The 17,794-nt window shown below is 47.1% G+C and overlaps 1 protein-coding gene across 1 annotated transcript in view; it reads left to right on the plus strand.

Annotated features, from left to right (window-relative positions):
- LOC138567841 (putative nuclease HARBI1) overlaps nucleotides 1-12,324 on the plus strand; it is a 39,682-nt gene extending 27,358 nt beyond the window's left edge. Inside the window, exons 2-3 of the mRNA XM_069646333.1 lie at nucleotides 10,841-11,273; nucleotides 11,939-12,324. Of these exons, the coding sequence (XP_069502434.1) occupies nucleotides 10,841-11,273; nucleotides 11,939-12,324 (819 nt within the window). The remainder of the gene's footprint in view (nucleotides 1-10,840; nucleotides 11,274-11,938) is intronic.
- The last annotated feature ends 5,470 nt before the right edge of the window (nucleotides 12,325-17,794 follow it).

Raw genomic sequence — 17,794 nt, forward strand, 5'->3', positions numbered from 1 at the left:
AAAACATTGTTTTCAAAACTATTTAAATTTGTGCCATCAAAATTCCCTGAGATGCTGTCATTCCATCAACCAAAAAATAGTGCTCTAAGAGAAGCGTAACAGGCAGTTGTCAAAGGTAAGGGATAAATATACCAACCTAGCCCCTTATCCCCATGTTGCGGTAGATGTGTACGGATCCAGAAATTGGTCTTATTAAAAATTGCATGAGTGGCATTCATTATTAACAAAAGGGTATTATTCTGATAGTTCCGTCTATGCAAAGAATCCCTAGGCGACAAAGTATGCAATTGCACAGAAGGAGTGGGAATAACAGATACATTTTCAATAGGTAAAAAGTCCTCTAACGGATAGGCTTCCTCCAGATACCATAACCCAAACCCAACAGTTACTAAAAATTCAGTAATTATCACAAAAAGGCAACAATATACTTTGGGGGTCCCTTTACATGCTTGATCATTGTCTCTGCTAGTCAAATGTTTATCTAAAAGTTCGGTACGAGCGGTAGCGGGTGCAGGCATTGGGCCTCATTCCGACCCAGGCGGTAAGGGGTTTACGGCAGCGTAAACAGCGCCGACCCTTACCGCCTGATTCCGAGGTCCCTTAGCGCCATGGAGGATTTAACACCTGCTTTTAGCAGGTGTTAAAATCCATGGCGCTAAGGGACCTTGTTGTTAATTACGCCACCGTAATTTACGGTGGCGTAATTAACGCCTTCCCCACTCCCATTATGCCCTATGGGGCAAAAATGGGAATGGGGAAGGGTAAATGGGGATTGGGGACTTACCAACCTCGGAATGGGGCGGTAAGTCCGCCAACCACCATGGCGTAAACGTAGTTTACGCCATGGTGGTAAAGGTACGACCCAGATGGTAACTTACCGCCTGGGTCGGAATGAGGCCCATTGTCGTCTTCAACCGAAAAAACACCAATTGTTCGTTTGCTGGCGACTCCAGTCGCGCGTCTTCTCAATGTCTTTCCCACAACCCTTAGCCGATAGAATCTTCCCGCACAGTCGGGCAAAAAAGACAAGCCCTCAAATAATTTTCTCAATCGCACAGTCAGACCATGCTGTACGTTTACTTCCTTGGGCGCAAATTATATTTTGCAGTTTCTGGCGAGAACAAAGTGTCGTCACTTCCTCCTGGAAGTGGCGAATGGACGGAAATGGGATCAAGAAAGGATTGACCTGGAAGTTCCACTGTTGGGGAGTGCGGGGACAAGATGGCCGTTTTGTCCGGCCTTGCGGATTCTGAAGCGGTCTCCGATTCTCCCTTGTTGGTTGTTGCTGTTTCAGGCATGCTAGTTACAGCAGTGGGAAGGGATTCTGTGTCTTCTGTATCGTATGGCACGGGCTGTGGGATCCGTTTGGTGTGCGTCGCATGGATCCAGTGTTTACGACCCACTACCCGCACGGCAGTCTGGGTGACTAGCAGGACTTGGTAGGGACCCCTCCAACGAGGTGCAAGGCAAGACAACCTCTCAAAAACCTTCATGAGGATCCAGTCCCCCGGTCGTAGACTGTGACCAGGACCCTCGTAGTGCACAGGTAATGAATGCCTCTCGCACCTGGTGATAAATTGAAAACAGATTTTTAGTCAACTGGTTACAGTAATCTGAAAGAAGCACATTTTCTATATCCCGTAATGAGCGAATTTTTGGCATACCCCAAATATTAGCAGGTCTCCCCATTACCACCTCAAAGGGAGAGAGCCCAGTCTTAGTTTGAGGGGTTGGTCTCATCGACAGTAACACGATCGGTAAGGCGTCCGGCCATTTTAGCTTGGTGCCAGCACACGTCTTAGCGAGTTTGATCTTTATAATGCTGTTGTGCCTTTCCACTAATCCGGCACTTTGGGCATGTCTAGCTGAATGGAACCGCTTGTCAATCTGTAATCCTTTGCAAATTTGCAGGATTATAGTGGCAATAAAGTGTGGCCCATTATCTGACCAGATGACTCTCGGCAGCCCGAACCTAGGAAAAAACTCTTTCAACAGAGTTTTTGCCGTGGTTATGGCCATTGCATCTCTAACCGGGAAGACCTCAACCCACTTACTAAAGGCACAAATAACAACAAATACATATTTAAGATTGTTACACCGTTCCATTTCAATAAAATCAAAGTGAATAACCTCAAACGGGACAGAAGGTGGAGCGAAACTTCCTCTAGGAGTCGAGGTACCTTTTCCTACATTGTGCTGCAAGCAAACCATGCAGTTCTGGACAAAACGCTTCGCGGTTTTGAAAATCTTATCATTGGCCCATACACTGTGTAGCATTTTTGTCAATTTTCGCGCACAAACATGTGTCGGACCATGAGCCATAATAACCATCATTGTAATGTAGGCGTCAGGGATTAACCATTTCCCTTCAATATTGTCTACCCAACACCCATCGTCATCCAATCTCCCTGCAACCTCGATCCATCTCTTAGTTTCCTCTATGGTAGCATCTGCTTGAATATCTTTTACAGCATCGATACTTTCACCCAAAGTGCAAACATTTACAATTTCTTTTACAGCGTACATTTCTGAACTGAAATCAGTGGCAGTCTGTTTAGCTATCTGATCGACGAAAGCATTCCCTTTTCCTACATCATCTGTAACCTTTTGATGAGCTGAACATTTTATGATAGCTAACTGAACAGGGAGTGCAAGTGCTGAAAGTAATCGCACTATTAAAGTGGCGTGCTGGATTTTCGTTCCGTGCGAGGTCAAGAAACCTTGTTCTTTCCAAAGTCTACCAAAATTGTGGGCCACCCCAAAGGCATACTGACTATCAGTATATATAGTCACTGTAAGCCCTTCAGAAAGTTCACAAGCTCGAGTTAACGCTATAATTTCTGCAGCCTGCGCAGAATTATGCATAATTCTTTTAGTTTCCACAACCGTGCTTAAAGTAGTAACAGCATAAGCAGCCGTGGATGTACCGTCTGGAAGTTTAAAACAAGAGCCATCACAAAATAGCTCTCCTTGTGGGCTATTCAAAGGTGTGTCTTTCAAATCGATTCTGCCTTTAGTTTCTTGTTCTGTCATATAAAGGCAATCGTGTGACGTATCGTCACCATCAACAGTATCTTGCGAAACAGGTAAAAGTTCAGCCGGATTTAATACACAACACCTCTGAATTCGAATGTGGGGGGCAAACAAGATTAGTTCATATCTTGTCAATCGTGCAGAAGTGAGGTGTTGCGTTTGAGTTCTATTCAATAGAATATCTACAGAGTGAGGTACCATTAGGGTTAACGCATGACCCAGGACCATTCCCTCACTCTGTTTTACAGACACAGCAGCAACAGCGCGCAAACATCTTGGCACAGCGCATGCTACAGGATCAAGGGTGGAGGAATAGTAGCCGCACGGCCTATTCTTCCCTCCATGCTCCTGTGTTAACACAGCCAAAGCACATCCATCACGTTCATGCACAAACAATACAAAGGCCTTGTCATAATTCGGAGTTCCTAAAACCGGCGCTGAACACAGCGCGGATTTGAGCAAATTAAATGCTGGCTGGTGTTCCAAAGTCCATGGCAATGGCAAAGAAATGCCCTTCTTTGTCAAAGCCAGCATTGGTTTAATCGTTAACGAAAAATTAGGGATCCACAATCTACAATAAGAAGCCATACCTATCAAGGCTCTAACTTCCTTTTGCGTATTTGGGACAGACATACCAGAAATGGTCTTTATTCGTTCAGGTGTCAACCGTCTTCCCTCCTTTGACAGGAGATAGCCTAAATAGGCGACCTCCTGACAACAATATTGGAATTTTTTAAGTGAAGCTTTGTGGCCATGTTTTGCTAGATGACAAAGCAACAACATGGTGCCTTTTTTACAGGCGCTCTCAGAATCAGCAGCCAAGAGGAGGTCATCTACATACTGCAGTAATGTGCAAGTAGTAGGCAACTCGAGGGTATCAAGCTGCTCTTTCAATGCCCTACTATAAATACTTGGACTCTCAGTGTACCCTTGTGGTGCACGAGTGAATGTAAACGAGCGTCCACCTAGGGTAAACGCAAACAAATACCTGCTATCCTTGTGTATGGGAATACTGAAAAACGTGTTTTTAAGATCAACAACGCTAAAATGAGTGGCAGAAGCCGGAATCATGGTTAGTATCGTTGTAACATCAGGTACAATAGGAAATTGAGGAGCCACAATTTTGTTAATAGCGCGTAAATCAATTATAAAATGAAAGGGAATCGCATTATCACCTTTTTTGTATACTGGCAAAATGGGGTTGTTACATATGCTACCCGTAATCTCCTCAATTACTCCACGATGTACAAAATCAGAAACTATACATTTCAAGGCCTGTTCGCCTTCAACTGAGATCTTATATCGCGGGATGCAAGGCAATTTTACTCCATGTTTCAAAATAATTTTAACAGGTTCAATTTGAAGAATGCCCACATCATTATCATCAATTGCCCATAAGCATTCTGGAACATTACTAAATTCTAGCGGTAAAGGTCGAGTCAAAAACTGAGAGGCGAGTGATTGCTGAGGTGAAATTGTTAGCCGAATTCCGTCCGGAGAACAATGTATTACTGCATGCAACGCCTTCAACAAATTTAGCCCCAGCAAGTTCTCCCCACAGTTTGTGGTAAGTAGAAATGGACACTGTTCCGTGAAGGGACCCAGTGTTAACGGTACCGGCAAAGAAACCGGACAAACTACAGGTGTGCCTGAAAACCCTACGGAAACGTTGGATTGCCCTGACAGGGGAATATTTGGAACCCGTGAATGATCAATGGAACATTTCTGTGCTCCCGTATCTACTAAAAATAGATGCTTCCTATTTCCCACTGCCATCTCAACGTAGGGGCCTTTCTGATGAACGGGAATAGGCGTAGGTTCCAAATCCTGTTTCGGGCAATCCTAACGGAACAGAATATTATCAAAAGGAAGCTCTTCCGAGAGGTACGCGGCAGAAGGGTGATCAAAAATGTTTCTATTATCCACATTCGAAACTTGCTTATCTTGTGAAGGAGGTTGCTGTGGTTCTGGTGTAAACTGACCTCTGCCAGGGCCCCCTGCACCTGGGCGACCTCTGGATCGTCTACCCATGTTCCCAAATGACCTTTGCTGTAAGGTCGGACATTGTGCGCGCCAGTGACCTTCCTGCCGGCAATAGGCACACTGGTTAATGGTTACCGGAGCCAAGGGCGCACTTCCCTGTGGACTGTACTGACCTCTAAATTGATTACCCCCTCTAGGGTTTCTAACAATCTGCTGTAATAAAACTTTAGTTTTCAGGTCATCCTTTTTTTCTCAAGTTTCTCCTTTTCAGTATTTACATGATTTTCATAGTACTGAGCCATATGCAGTACTTCTGATTGGGACTTCGCCTGCCAAGCGCTTTCAGAAGACATAATCTGTAACTGGATGTCAGGCAGCAATCCACGTACAAATTTGTCGACAAACAACCTTTTCCCTGACTCTGTGCCTAAGTCTTGTCCACTGAAATCTGAGAATACCTGCTCGGACTGATTGAAGAGATCGGTAGCACCCTCAGACTTTCCTTGGACACAGGCCGTAAGCTTGTCCCAAATGATTCTTTTTTCTGGAACCATAGTTTTCAATTTTACAATAATTCTATCAGGCAAGGTTAATATCACTTGAGGTGGTCGTTCGCAAGCTGGTCTTTCTCTGTCTAGCCTAACCATGTTATCCCATTTATCTCCCAACCCAGGTATGTCATCTATAGTCCTAATCTGTTTTCACAAATCAACTGGCAGGAGTAAGGGAAATAATAGGTCAATATCACTTAAAGTGAATACCGACGACTGTAAGACCGACTCTATTTCTTTATAGAATCCGGTCGGATTCTTTCTTATATCGGGAATAGATTGCTTTATGGTGTTCACTTTCTTTCTTGAAAACGGGACGTGAACAAACTATGAAACGTAATGTGCAGGAATTTCTCCGGCGACTATTCCTCGTCCAGCATCGGCCGCAATCTCAACTTTTGGGACAAATGTCGGAGGGACCTCTCTCATAGGCAACTGAGTAGTAGGCAGCTCTGAACGCTTACTAAGCAACAGAGCCAAATCAAGCGCTAAGGCAGTCAAAGAAGTATCAATCGAAAAAGCTCTCTTATAAACACTCAACAATTCTGCGGGACAACAAATCTTTCTTCTTTCACACTCATTCTGCAGGTGCTCTACCATCACTTGTATCACTTTCTTTTGCATTTCTAACGTATACTGACTATATGTGTCATATACTTCATATGGAGTTATCGACATATCCGAAATCCATCTTATCGCATCCTTTATACAAATTCGCGCTTCCTCTCCTTTTAATTCACGGCGAGGAGAAAACCGTTTCTGTAAGTACATAATACCTAAACTACCACCATCTGCTTCCTCATTCTGTAACTCTTCCAACTCCTTCCTATACTCAAAATTCCTCTCAACATGCTCATATACCTTCTCTGCAGTATCTCTGGGCAACGCTAAGGCGTTCAAATCCTGTAACCCTTGTGGGAAATCTACATCATTTAGTCTATTCCACATTGTGCTCAAATGAGTCCCTAATCCTTCGATAAAAACATTTTTCTCAGGAATATCTTTTAAATTTTCGAGTGTGGAAAAAACATCAGCTTGTTCACCCTTCTCCATACAATGTTTAGCCCAAGCAGTCAATTCACTCCTTTTGTCTGGGGACACAGTATTACGAGTCACAACCCTTGGTCTTGCTCCCTGGTCTACTACAAGCGATGCAGAATCACTTGGAAGAGGAAGAGTAGGCACATTCTGAATAACAACAGGTGAAGGCAAGGGGGCAGGCAAAGGGGCGACGGCTGGAAGAAAAACAGGAAGAACAGCAGGGAGGACCGGAGGAACTATAGGAGGGGGAAGTACAACAGGAAGGGGCAAAGCGCCAGGAGGAGAGACGTATGGAGGTGGCGCGGAGGCATCGGGGCTTCGTTCATGCAAAAGTTTATTAATCAATTCATCTGACGTATGAAAATCATTTGAAGGGTAGATTTTCTGAATGCCTAATTGAAATGCCCTGTCCGTGTTCCTAACTGACTCCAATTGTTTATTTTGAACATATAACCGTGCCTTTTTGACACTTGTCATATGTCTACGCATGTGTTTCTCTCTACTCTTTTGTTGCTGCAAAGCTTCTGTTTTCCAACTGTGCAATGCGTCAAATGCTGAAAGTCTAGCCTTTTTCTTTACTAATACAGACTCTAAATATTCAATGCGAGGGATTTCAAAACTACCATTGGTTGGCCACCGAAGTTCAGAATTATGTCTGGTTTGTCTGTGCCAAATGTCATTAAATGCTATACTACCAAAGCCTTTCTTACAGTACATAGTACATGCCGACGACCCCTCCTGTGGTGCGGGACGGCTATCTTCCAAAGATTGTCTGTCGCTGCGGAATAATGCCCTAAAGCAGGCAGACAATTTCCCAGGCATATCAAAGTTCTGGTGTTACCTGGTTAAATAATTGTGCTCGCGAGTACAGTGCTCCAAATTCAAATTGTCAGGGTTAGATTAAGAATCGGGGCACGATTCACCTGACCAAAGGACTGGGAGGCCCGATCGGGTTACTAAGGACAATGCTAAGGACCCGCGTGTCTGGTGATTTTCGGCAAATTTACCCACCTCAAATATATGGACCCTCGTCAAGACGTCGTCTCGGGCTACAGCTCACCGTCCAGGTATCGGATCGTGCAGTTTCGTAGAGGAATTCACTTCTCGTCTAGAGTGGCCGGTTCTGTTGGCACCGTCCGATCGCGGTCCGATAGCTGAGCCAACCTTCAACGAGACAAAGTCAATCTTGAGGGTCCCTATTCGGGCGCCATCTGTGGAATCAAAAAAAATACAATATTACGGCTGTTACACCAAGCAAAGGAAAATACACCGACACAGGCTTGTAAAGATTCCCAGAATCTTTATTACAAAATTGAACAGTATTCAACAACGTACACAAATAGCTATTTGGCCGTCAGTACATCACAGAGACCACCAGCAGGGTTCAATGTGAGCAGTGAACAGAATTTCCTAGCTGGACATCGACGCATTTATACAATTTGTAAAATGATGTCCAGCCCTCTTACAGGTTAATCATATACTGGGCTGGAGGCTTGATTCAAGATGGCGGCTTACATCAATTTCTAAGGTCAAGACCTTGACGTAGAGAGTTATTCGCGTACAATTTTAAGCAACTTGGCATAGGCCAATATACAGACATATCGCTATAATAGGAGGCATCATTTAATATCCGGTTTGACAGGATCTTGCGCCGTTCATCACTTCCCTGATCAACGCGCCCTTTGAAACCTGCACAGTACCAAACAACCTCAAGGAGGCATGGGTCATGCCCCTGTTAGAAAAAGTAACCTGGACCCAAATATCCCTACCAACTACAGACCCATAACAACAGTTCCATTTCTTGACAGAGCAGCATACCTCCAAATCCAAAAGCACCTTGAGGACAACAATCTCCTAGGCCTCCGACAATCAGGATTCAGATCAAGGCATGGCACTGAATCGGCCCTCCTTGACCTGAAAATCCAAATGGACGAATCTAAAGATAAAGGCAAACTAGCGATCCTCCTGCTACTGGACCTTTCAGTCGCTTTCGACTTAGTCGACCATAACATACTCACCAAACACCTGACTTCAGCAGCTTCCTCCTCACCGAACGCCGATGCACGGATCCAATCTTTCTTAACAAACAGGACTATGAGAGTCTTCGCACCCTCAGCCTCTGCCGAACCAGTACTAATCTGCTGCGGAGTCCCACAAGGCTCCTGTGTCCCCCCCACCCTTTATAACATCTTTACGGCGCTCCTGTTCGACCACCTGGACAACTTGGGTGTCACCTACACTAGTTATGCAGATGACACCAAAGTCCTCATCACTCTTATGGGCTGCTACGATAAAGACTCCAAAATGATAAATACAATCTACCTTCACATCCAGGCAGTAAGGGCCAGTCAGGGCCTCTGCCTGAATGATGATAAGACCAAACTTCTTCTCACAGGCTTGCACCCCCTTCTGAACAAACTAGACACCCTCTACAAATCATTCAACATCAATGGGAACATCATTAATGTTTCCAGTGAGGTTAAAACTCTAGGCATTTACCTGAATTCCACCCTCTCCCTCACCAAGCAAGTCAACGCAACTGCATCAACCACTGCATACACAACCAAATTGATGAATGCCTGCAAACCATTTATCTCCTCCAACAGCTGCATTACTCTAGCCAGAGCTCTGATTCTCTCTAAGCTAGACTATTGTAACACCTTATACCTAGGCTCCAATAAACAGAACTTGAACAAATTACAAGTGCTCCAAAACAATGCACTTAGATCTGCCCTCAACATCCCCTACACTAACCACATTTCTGCAATTAGACGTGATATACAGTGGCTCCCAGTGCGAGACAGAATCTCACTTCGAACCCTATTAATCACATGCAAATGCCTCTCTAATACTGCTCCAAAATACCTGGTTGATAAATTCACCAGGACCCAATCGACTAGACCCACAAGGTCAAACTACCTACATTGTCTCACCATTCCTAAATTCAAAGTACAAAACGCTGGTGGATCTAGCTTCCCGGTCCTAGCTGCTGAGCTGTGGAATTCCTTGCCCACATCAGAGCTGGGCCGTCCTTTTGGACCTTCAGAAAAGAAGCAAAAGCTTGGATCCTCGCACAGGCCCTGTGATAAAATAAAAGGACACGTCCGGTAACATTCCACTATCGCTAATCGTATTGCTAATCGTATCATATTTAATGTATCATTACTGCTTTCTCGTGCCATTTAATTTACATGTATCTTATTAACTGTATAACTTTATCTCAACCTACATTGTATTCCCTGTACCTGCTTAGCTTGTGGACCTGATATGTAACACTAGTCAACCGCTTTAGGATATGCCTTTTGTAACCATTGTCTTCCGATCAAGTTTAAGCACCCAGATGCCTCAGGGCTAGGTGCGCTCTATAAATAAATAAACAAAACTAAACTAAACTTGTATGAAATAAGATGAGGATTAAAATGAATTCCAATGGGCATTGAATGCCCTTTTAGAAAGGCCATCTTTTGAAAAGCAGAAATGAATAAACAAGAATGGCTTCATGCTCAGTTCTCTAAGAACACAATGTATTTCTTGTTGTTAATAAACTAAAGTATTTTAAACAGTGGAAACAGAAAAAATGTCAATAAGCATAAGACACAATGGGCCTCATTACAGGGTTAGCGGTCCGGTAATAACGATACCGATAAGGCAATACCGGCATCGATTCCTGGACCGGGCCATCACGACCTGCAATGCTGGTTGTACCAGCATCAACACGGACCCGCTGTGACTATGCACCTCCGTACCGGACTGTGCGCTGACACGCGGCTGCCGTGCCAGTAACACCGGTATGCCGCAAGGAAGAGGAGATTACAAGTCGCATGGACATGCACTTACCGGCATCCTGATGGCAGTAAGAAGGGTCACCATGATGCCGTTAAAACCAGCATCGCGGGACAGGCGTTAATGGCAATCTGCAGAGCACAGACCTGCCACAGGTGCACACAATCAGCACAGGTGGAGGCAATGGAGTCTGGCCCAGCACAAAAGGTGCCCACCCACACACCACACCCCTTCCAAGACCAAAATGATTCCACTAGCTGTTGCGATACAGGTGCTGGAGGACATGCCATCACTGCTACTCCTTGAGCAGACAGTACACCAGGAGACGTAGGAGGAGGAGGAGGGTGAGACAGGCCCAGCAAATGCCACCAGTGCAGGCAGTGGTCCCCGGCAGACAGCCACCAATCCCCCACATAAGGGCCAGTCCATTCGACTTAACCCCTGCACAGATCCACACCCTGTACCACCTGGACAGGGACACCATCACCACCATCGTGGATCTCCTACATGACCTGGTCAGCCTGATCAACATCTGCACTGCCATCCCCCCTGTGCTGAACGTGGTGAGTGTGCTCCACTTCCTGGCCACAGGCAACTACCAGCACAGAGTGCGGAAGCTGCATGGCATCTGGCAGCCATGTTTTTCCGGTGTGCTGAACCAGGTGCTGGATGCACTCCTAAAGCACGCAGGTTTCTACATATCCCTACCATGGACTGTACAGGAGGTGAATGACACCAAAATTGCATTCCATGCACTGGCAGGAATGTCTAAAGTAATTGGTGCCCTCGACTGCACCCACGTGGAGTTGGTAGTCCGGCATGCCGTGGAGGTGGTGTTCGGCAATCGGAAGCAATACCACTCCATCAATGTCCAGATGGTGTGTAATGCAAGCAAGATGATAACACTTCGCTGTGCCAGATACCCAGGATCCACACATGATGTAATGGTGCTGGGGAACTCCACGCTCCCCCACTACATGGAACGACATGCTGCACAACGTGCCTGGCTGCTGGATAAGTCGGACCACAGGCCCATGGGGTTCATTTGGGGGGGTAGTACCAGCATGCCAGTTGACACCCTGCACCACAAAAGGGATGTATCTCTACACTGGCGGACCATACCACCAATCACATTGTGCCATGGTCACATGGGTGAAGGTGTTGAGGGGCATGTGCTTGGCGTTATCAATTCCCTAAAAGCATGATAGTCAAACACACCTGTATCATGTTGTACATCAGCCAAATGCATCACAACATGCATTTGGTTTTATTCCCGGTCACACCCCCCCACATGTGAGTACTTCATGGACCTTCACACTTCATCTGGCTGAGTGGTGCATCTCATGTAATGGTCCCTAAGATGTGTGCGTCACCCATGCCCCCCACCATGGCTTGCCGAGTAGTACATAGGCCTGATACATGTGCAGATGTGAAGGCAATGGATGACAATTCATAATTACTGCATATGGACATGAACAATGTACAGACAGTGTGCACATGGAATAGTACGAATACTCACAATCACAATTAATTCTGCTCCCATGCAGGTGATGCTGGCCATCCCCTGAAGCCGTGGCTCCTCAACCCTGTCAGGCATCCACTGACCCGGCACGAAGAGGACTACAATCGGGCACATACACGCACTCGTGCAGTGATAGAGCAGACCTTTGGCCTGTTGAAGGCACGGTTTCGCTGCCTCAGCTGGTCGGGTAGGGCACTCATTTATAGGCCCGAGAAGGTGGGCAAGATTGTATTGGCATGTGCCATGCTGCACAACATGTGCATCCTGCGCAACGTACCTCTGCCACCTGACATGACCCAGACACCACCGAGTGAAGATGATGATGATGAAGAAGATGCTGCACAACGGCCATGTCGCGATGCGTGTGAGGGACCTACTGTACGGCAATCATTGATAGCACAATATTTTTGATGCACTGGGTCACAGAAGGTGCCGGCTACCTGTGACACTGGGCACTGGGATTGGGGGACTCTGGGCACTAATCACTTTTGAACAATAAATTGACAAACACTCAAGAAGCAATGTCCAGTCAAGTAGCTTTTTTTCACACAACAGGTGTATTAATGAAATTGAACTGTGTACATGAATTAACCCTCCACCCGCTTCACACTACAGACTACTCACCCCCCATCCCCCAAAACCCCTGCACACCCACGCCCCCACTTCCCAACACCCCCACACACCCACGCCCCCCAACACCCCTGCACACCCACACACCCACCCCTCAACACCCCTGTGCACCAACCCCCCCACCCTCGAGCACCCCCGCACCCCCACACCCCCTCAGCCCAAAATGAGTCCAACAGGACTGCCACATTACATCTCCCAGTGTCCATGGCTATTGTTGCCCCCTTTTCGATGGAGGGGTTTGTAGCTCTGTGCAGCGCACACTACGCAGGGATCTGTACACAGGGCTCGTCTGCATAGAGCTTGCAGGTGTTGTGCTCAACGATGGTGGTTGTGGCTCGGCCAGGGCAGGAGGTTGTTGCACCATGTTGCCAGCCATACGGTCGACAACCTGTGTCAAGGCCAAGATACCCTCATGTTCCCGCCTCACCACACGTTTCACTGCCCGAATGATAGCCTTTGTGTTCTCCCTGTTGGCCCTGCGTGTGGTCTCCCCTCCGGCCAAGTGCTTTTTGACCATGTCATGCATGGCTTGCTGTCTGGCCTCCATTCGGCTCAGCCGTCCCTCGATGTCTCGATGTCCTGTATGGACGTGCTTCCTGATGGTTGTACGGGAGGTGGTGATATGCTCCTCACGGGGCTGAATCCATGTTCAGCCATCTCCTCCCCAGTGCTGTTGGCACCAGCCACATGTTCAGGGGAGCACTGTGGTGTGCCCTGCATGCTAGGGGTGTGTTGGCCATCCCCCAACATGGTAGGCCGTGCAGTGAGTTCATCTCCAGGCCCATCGTCCTCCTCAGCACTATGTTGTGCTGAGGCTGACACCTCGCACATGGAACTTGTGGCCATAGAATGTGTACTCTCCACATCACTGGCCACTGTGTTAGGATCATCATCTGCATGAGGTGTCTGCTGGGGGACCAGTCTCCTCATTGGTGCGACCTTTCTGGCCGCTGCATTGGGCCTTGACACAGTGTCTCCGGCATGGTGCTCCTGTGTGACTGTTGCAGGTGGCTGCTCCTCCTGGTCTTGGGGGTGTTCACCCTGTTGGGCACTGGTGCATGATGTAGGTGTGCCAGTCTTACGCGATGCATCCCTAGGGGTTGATGGCCTGGTAGCGTCGTCCTCACCCCTGCCCATGCGTGCATGTGTCTTGCCTGTTGATGTGGCGTGTTCGCCGTCGCTGTCTGGATCCGTGCCTGTGGGGGATGGAGAGGCAGGGCATCAGTCATGGGAGAACTTACATCCTACATGCATCGATGTTGGTACAATTTGGGTCATGTGCATTGTAGTTTGCATGTTTGAGGGGCACACATGGTGCCTGCAGGATTGGGGGGGGACTGTATTAGCACCCTTCTGGTGCTGCCATGATGCCCATGGTGTCTGTTGGGTGGCCTACAGGTGTGTTGTGGCTTCCGTGCTGTAGCCATGGCTCAGGGGCTTTGTGCCATGTGCTGTTTGGTTATGTATCACGTGTGTATTCGGGAGTGGAGAGGCTTGCAGCATGCAATTCAATGGGATGGATGTGATGCCAGCATCACTACAGGGATTTGTGTGTGTGTGTGTGTGCATGCATATGTTGTTTGTGTGTGCAATTGTGTGGTCGTTTTGTTTGTGGCATTGGGTTTCCTTGTGTGTTTTTGTGGCCAGGATGTGGTGTTTGGTTTAGGGATGTGTTTAGGTGGGGCTGATGGGCCATGTTTTTGCTCTCATCTACTTCCCTTTTGGAGTACCACTTTGTTCTTGGGTTATCAAGTGTGTGTGTGGTGGCTTCTGTATTGCGCAAAGGGTCACTAACCGTCATTGTCCGATGATGGGAATCCCATCTCTGCATGACCAACTCCTTCAATTGCCTCCATGTCCATCACGGAGCTACACGTCTCCTCCCATCGTGCCAACTTCATGGGTGAGACAGGTCCATCGCCTGTTGCCTGTCCCTGGCTGCAGTTGGCGGACAGGATGTTTCTGACTCGCAGCCGCAGGTCATCCCATCTCTTCCGACAGTCCTTCACACTGCGTGGGGTTTTCCCCACGGCAGATACCTTCCTGGCCACCTCCTCCCATATGTTGTTTTCCTAATTTGCGCTGCACGGCGCAGGTCAGTGAAAAACACTACATCAGAATGCTCAACGAGTGTATCTGCGAGCATGTTCAGTTCATCATCACTGAACCTGTGTTTACGCAGGCGAGGGGTACCTTTTCTGGTTGCCTTAGTCATGATCTGGCAGGCAGATACAGGTCCTCTCTGCAGTGGATGGCAATGGATTGTGTTTTTAAAGATGGCTGCCGGCGCATTTCTCATTCCGGCACGATGACATTGCTTCTGGTGTCTTTAATACCGGTACCGGTATCAGCAGTGCTGTTGTGAACAATGCCGTTCTTGGGGGAAACCATGATGCCGGTGGAGGTCTCTGTGCATTCAATGATGCCGCTATCGGGGCCGGTAAGGACCATACAGGCATGGTGTTGCTTCTGTTATCGGCATGCCGGTACACGCGTGCACGCAGACTCGTAATCACCAGTTGATTACGGGGCAGTGCAACACAGGCACGCTAGTACCGGCATGGCGTTAATGGCTGTTTCTTACCGCCAGACTCGTAATGAGGCCCAATGTTTTACAAAGGTAACAGCAAAGTGAAACTCAAATAAAAGAAAATAATAAGGCATACATTACATGAGTGAATGAGAGGGTACATACATTTGAACATGTAAATAAACAAGAGACATCTGAACAATCAGTTGGTAAACGCTCACAATCAGAATTTTTTTTATTTAGAATCAATTTGTCAAATTACATATTGAAATGTCATGTTAGTCGGAATCAATTCATCTGATTCATAATGAGGTGGGCCCAACCGTGAAGTCCTCCGGGGCCGCGCCTGCCAGGCAGCCCAGTGAAGAATGTCTTGGGCTGCCCTGCAAGGTAGCCTGGGTGAAGAGAGTGCAGCGGTTAAGTCCCAGTGGCGGCTGGTGAGTTTGAAAGCTGGTGGGGCGTAGATTTCCCAGGAGAAATTTTTCAGCAAGCGCGCGCAGCACCCGAGCCCACACCACCCAAGAGGGTTCCGGGGGGGAGGCCCCCCATGAAATATTTAAGAAAATGGCCTCCAAATTGTGCAATTTACTATCCAAAAATCCCACCGAAATATGACAAAAAGCATTAGGTTTTACATGCTAATGGTGGAACATTATTCTTACGTGTGCTGCCATTACCTGGTGTCCATGTGGGCAGAAATGATAGCATGGAGCTAGCATCAGTGATAACCCTTTGCGTCAATCGCATAGTGCTAACAACCCTACCTTACATGCAACAGTGTCAAACGTAAAAATACACGAGTGTGAGGACGGATGGATGAACGAATGAGAATGTGAGCAGTGGGGAGAGATCCGGCGGGGGACAAGGCGAGAGCAGAGAACAGAGGAAAGAGACACAGCGGAAGAGGAGAAAAGAGAGAGAAAAAGGAGCTGAGAGCACAAAGGACAGATAACTCACAGGTAATGAGAGATGGAACGTGGGCAGAGACAGTGAGCCCATGGAGAGAGAGAGAGAAGATGAGAGAATAAAGGTGAAGCACATGTAAAGAGAGAGAGAGAGAATACATGAGGGGAACAGAGAGGGAAAAGGAGGGGGTTACACAATAAAACGTAGGCTTAGAGTCTGTCTTGGTAGCCGAGAGAGGGGCTAAAATGTCTATTTTTGTTGACACTCCACACTCCCTTCAGTTCTTGTTTATGGTGAATTATTAAAAGTATTGTGTAGTGCTGCTCTGCAGACCCACAGACTACCTCTTATTTGGGAGTCCAGGAGGAAGCTGCAGAGCCCTGCCTGCACCCGGTGTAACCACGCACAATGCTCTCCCTGCTTGTTTGCAAGACCATAAACGAGGTTTGCAATGGACTCATAACTAGCGGCAATGAAATCCACGTGCTACTGAACACAAACGCATGTCCTTCTTGGCACTCAACTAACAGATGTCATCATTAACTAACAATAATCGTATGCACGTTGAACGGATGGTATGCTAAGTTAAACACAGCGACCTCTGCAGCAAGTGCATTGGCCTCGTGGATTGCAAAGGCATTGTCCCACCAGGAGATCCAAACTGTAGCCTGCACATTGGTTGCACACCAATATTTCCATTGCAGTCTCATAAACCTGGTCATGCCGGTAAGAAAACGAGCTAGTCACACCCTGCAACAGGGTGCTCTCGAGTTATCAAGCCAGGATTCAAACATGACTTATAACATACTACAAACAGATTTCTTGCAAAACCCACTGTGCTATCGTCCCAGTATTCTAATGTTTGTTATGCAGGCAATAGGGGCCGATTTCTGGAGAAGGCAGATTAGTCCGCTGATTAGTCATTCGAGGGTCATCTTCGATGCAGACCTGTCCCTCGATACACATAATTGCAAAAAGAGTCAACCTGCTATGGCCTGAATCTCCTGTACAAGATGCTGCCTGCTACTGCTCAGCCACATGACTGCCCTGCTGGTCTCTGTGTATGTGGTACTCTGTACAGAAATTTGAACACATTGCTATTTTATTCATTAGTTATGGTATGGTCATGTGCTTTGCTGCTAGCCACTGACCTTCACATCCCGCGTGCTAACAGCCCTGCAAGTCCCATGCGCTGCATTTTACGTGATTCCTTTACTGCGTGCCTGGCTCTCTAGTGCTGCAAGGGTCCCCCAGAGAACCCCATTCTGTAAAGCCCTGATCTGATGGGTGCTGCAGCTTTACTGACAGCACCTCCGCCCACCACAGCTTCCCCCTCAGATGCGCTAGTTACAACGTACCTAAAGAAATGGGCCTACTACGCACTTTTTCTATTGTTCTTTTTTACTTAAAGCTAATCAGTGTCAGTGTTCAAGATATATTTATCCGGGATAGAGGACAAACATCTTTAATAGTACTTTAATATTTAGTAGCATAAAATAGCTTTCTTTATAATGTATGTGATTCGTGAGCATCTATTCTCCACCAGAAATGTTGTTTGCAGATGTGGGGACGCGTGATGTGTGGGGGAGAGGGGATTCTGTGTGAGTCTGAATGGGAACGCCTGTGCGCGTGTACAAGAAGGGTGAATGAATTCCTGTGTGGTGGAGGTCGCTTGTTACGTAGCGGCTCTTGTCTAAGCACCCACAGTCATTTAAATCAGAAATTATATCAAAACCGTGCACTTCAAAAAATCCCTTCTTCACACTCCATGACAAAACCTCGCTGGTTCGGTATCCCTCCCGATGACTCCCCTTT

The sequence above is a fragment of the Ambystoma mexicanum genome, chromosome 2p (assembly GCF_040938575.1).
Source record: "Ambystoma mexicanum isolate Mex_15411 chromosome 2p, UKY_AmexF1_1, whole genome shotgun sequence".
NCBI lineage: Eukaryota > Metazoa > Chordata > Amphibia > Caudata > Ambystomatidae > Ambystoma > Ambystoma mexicanum.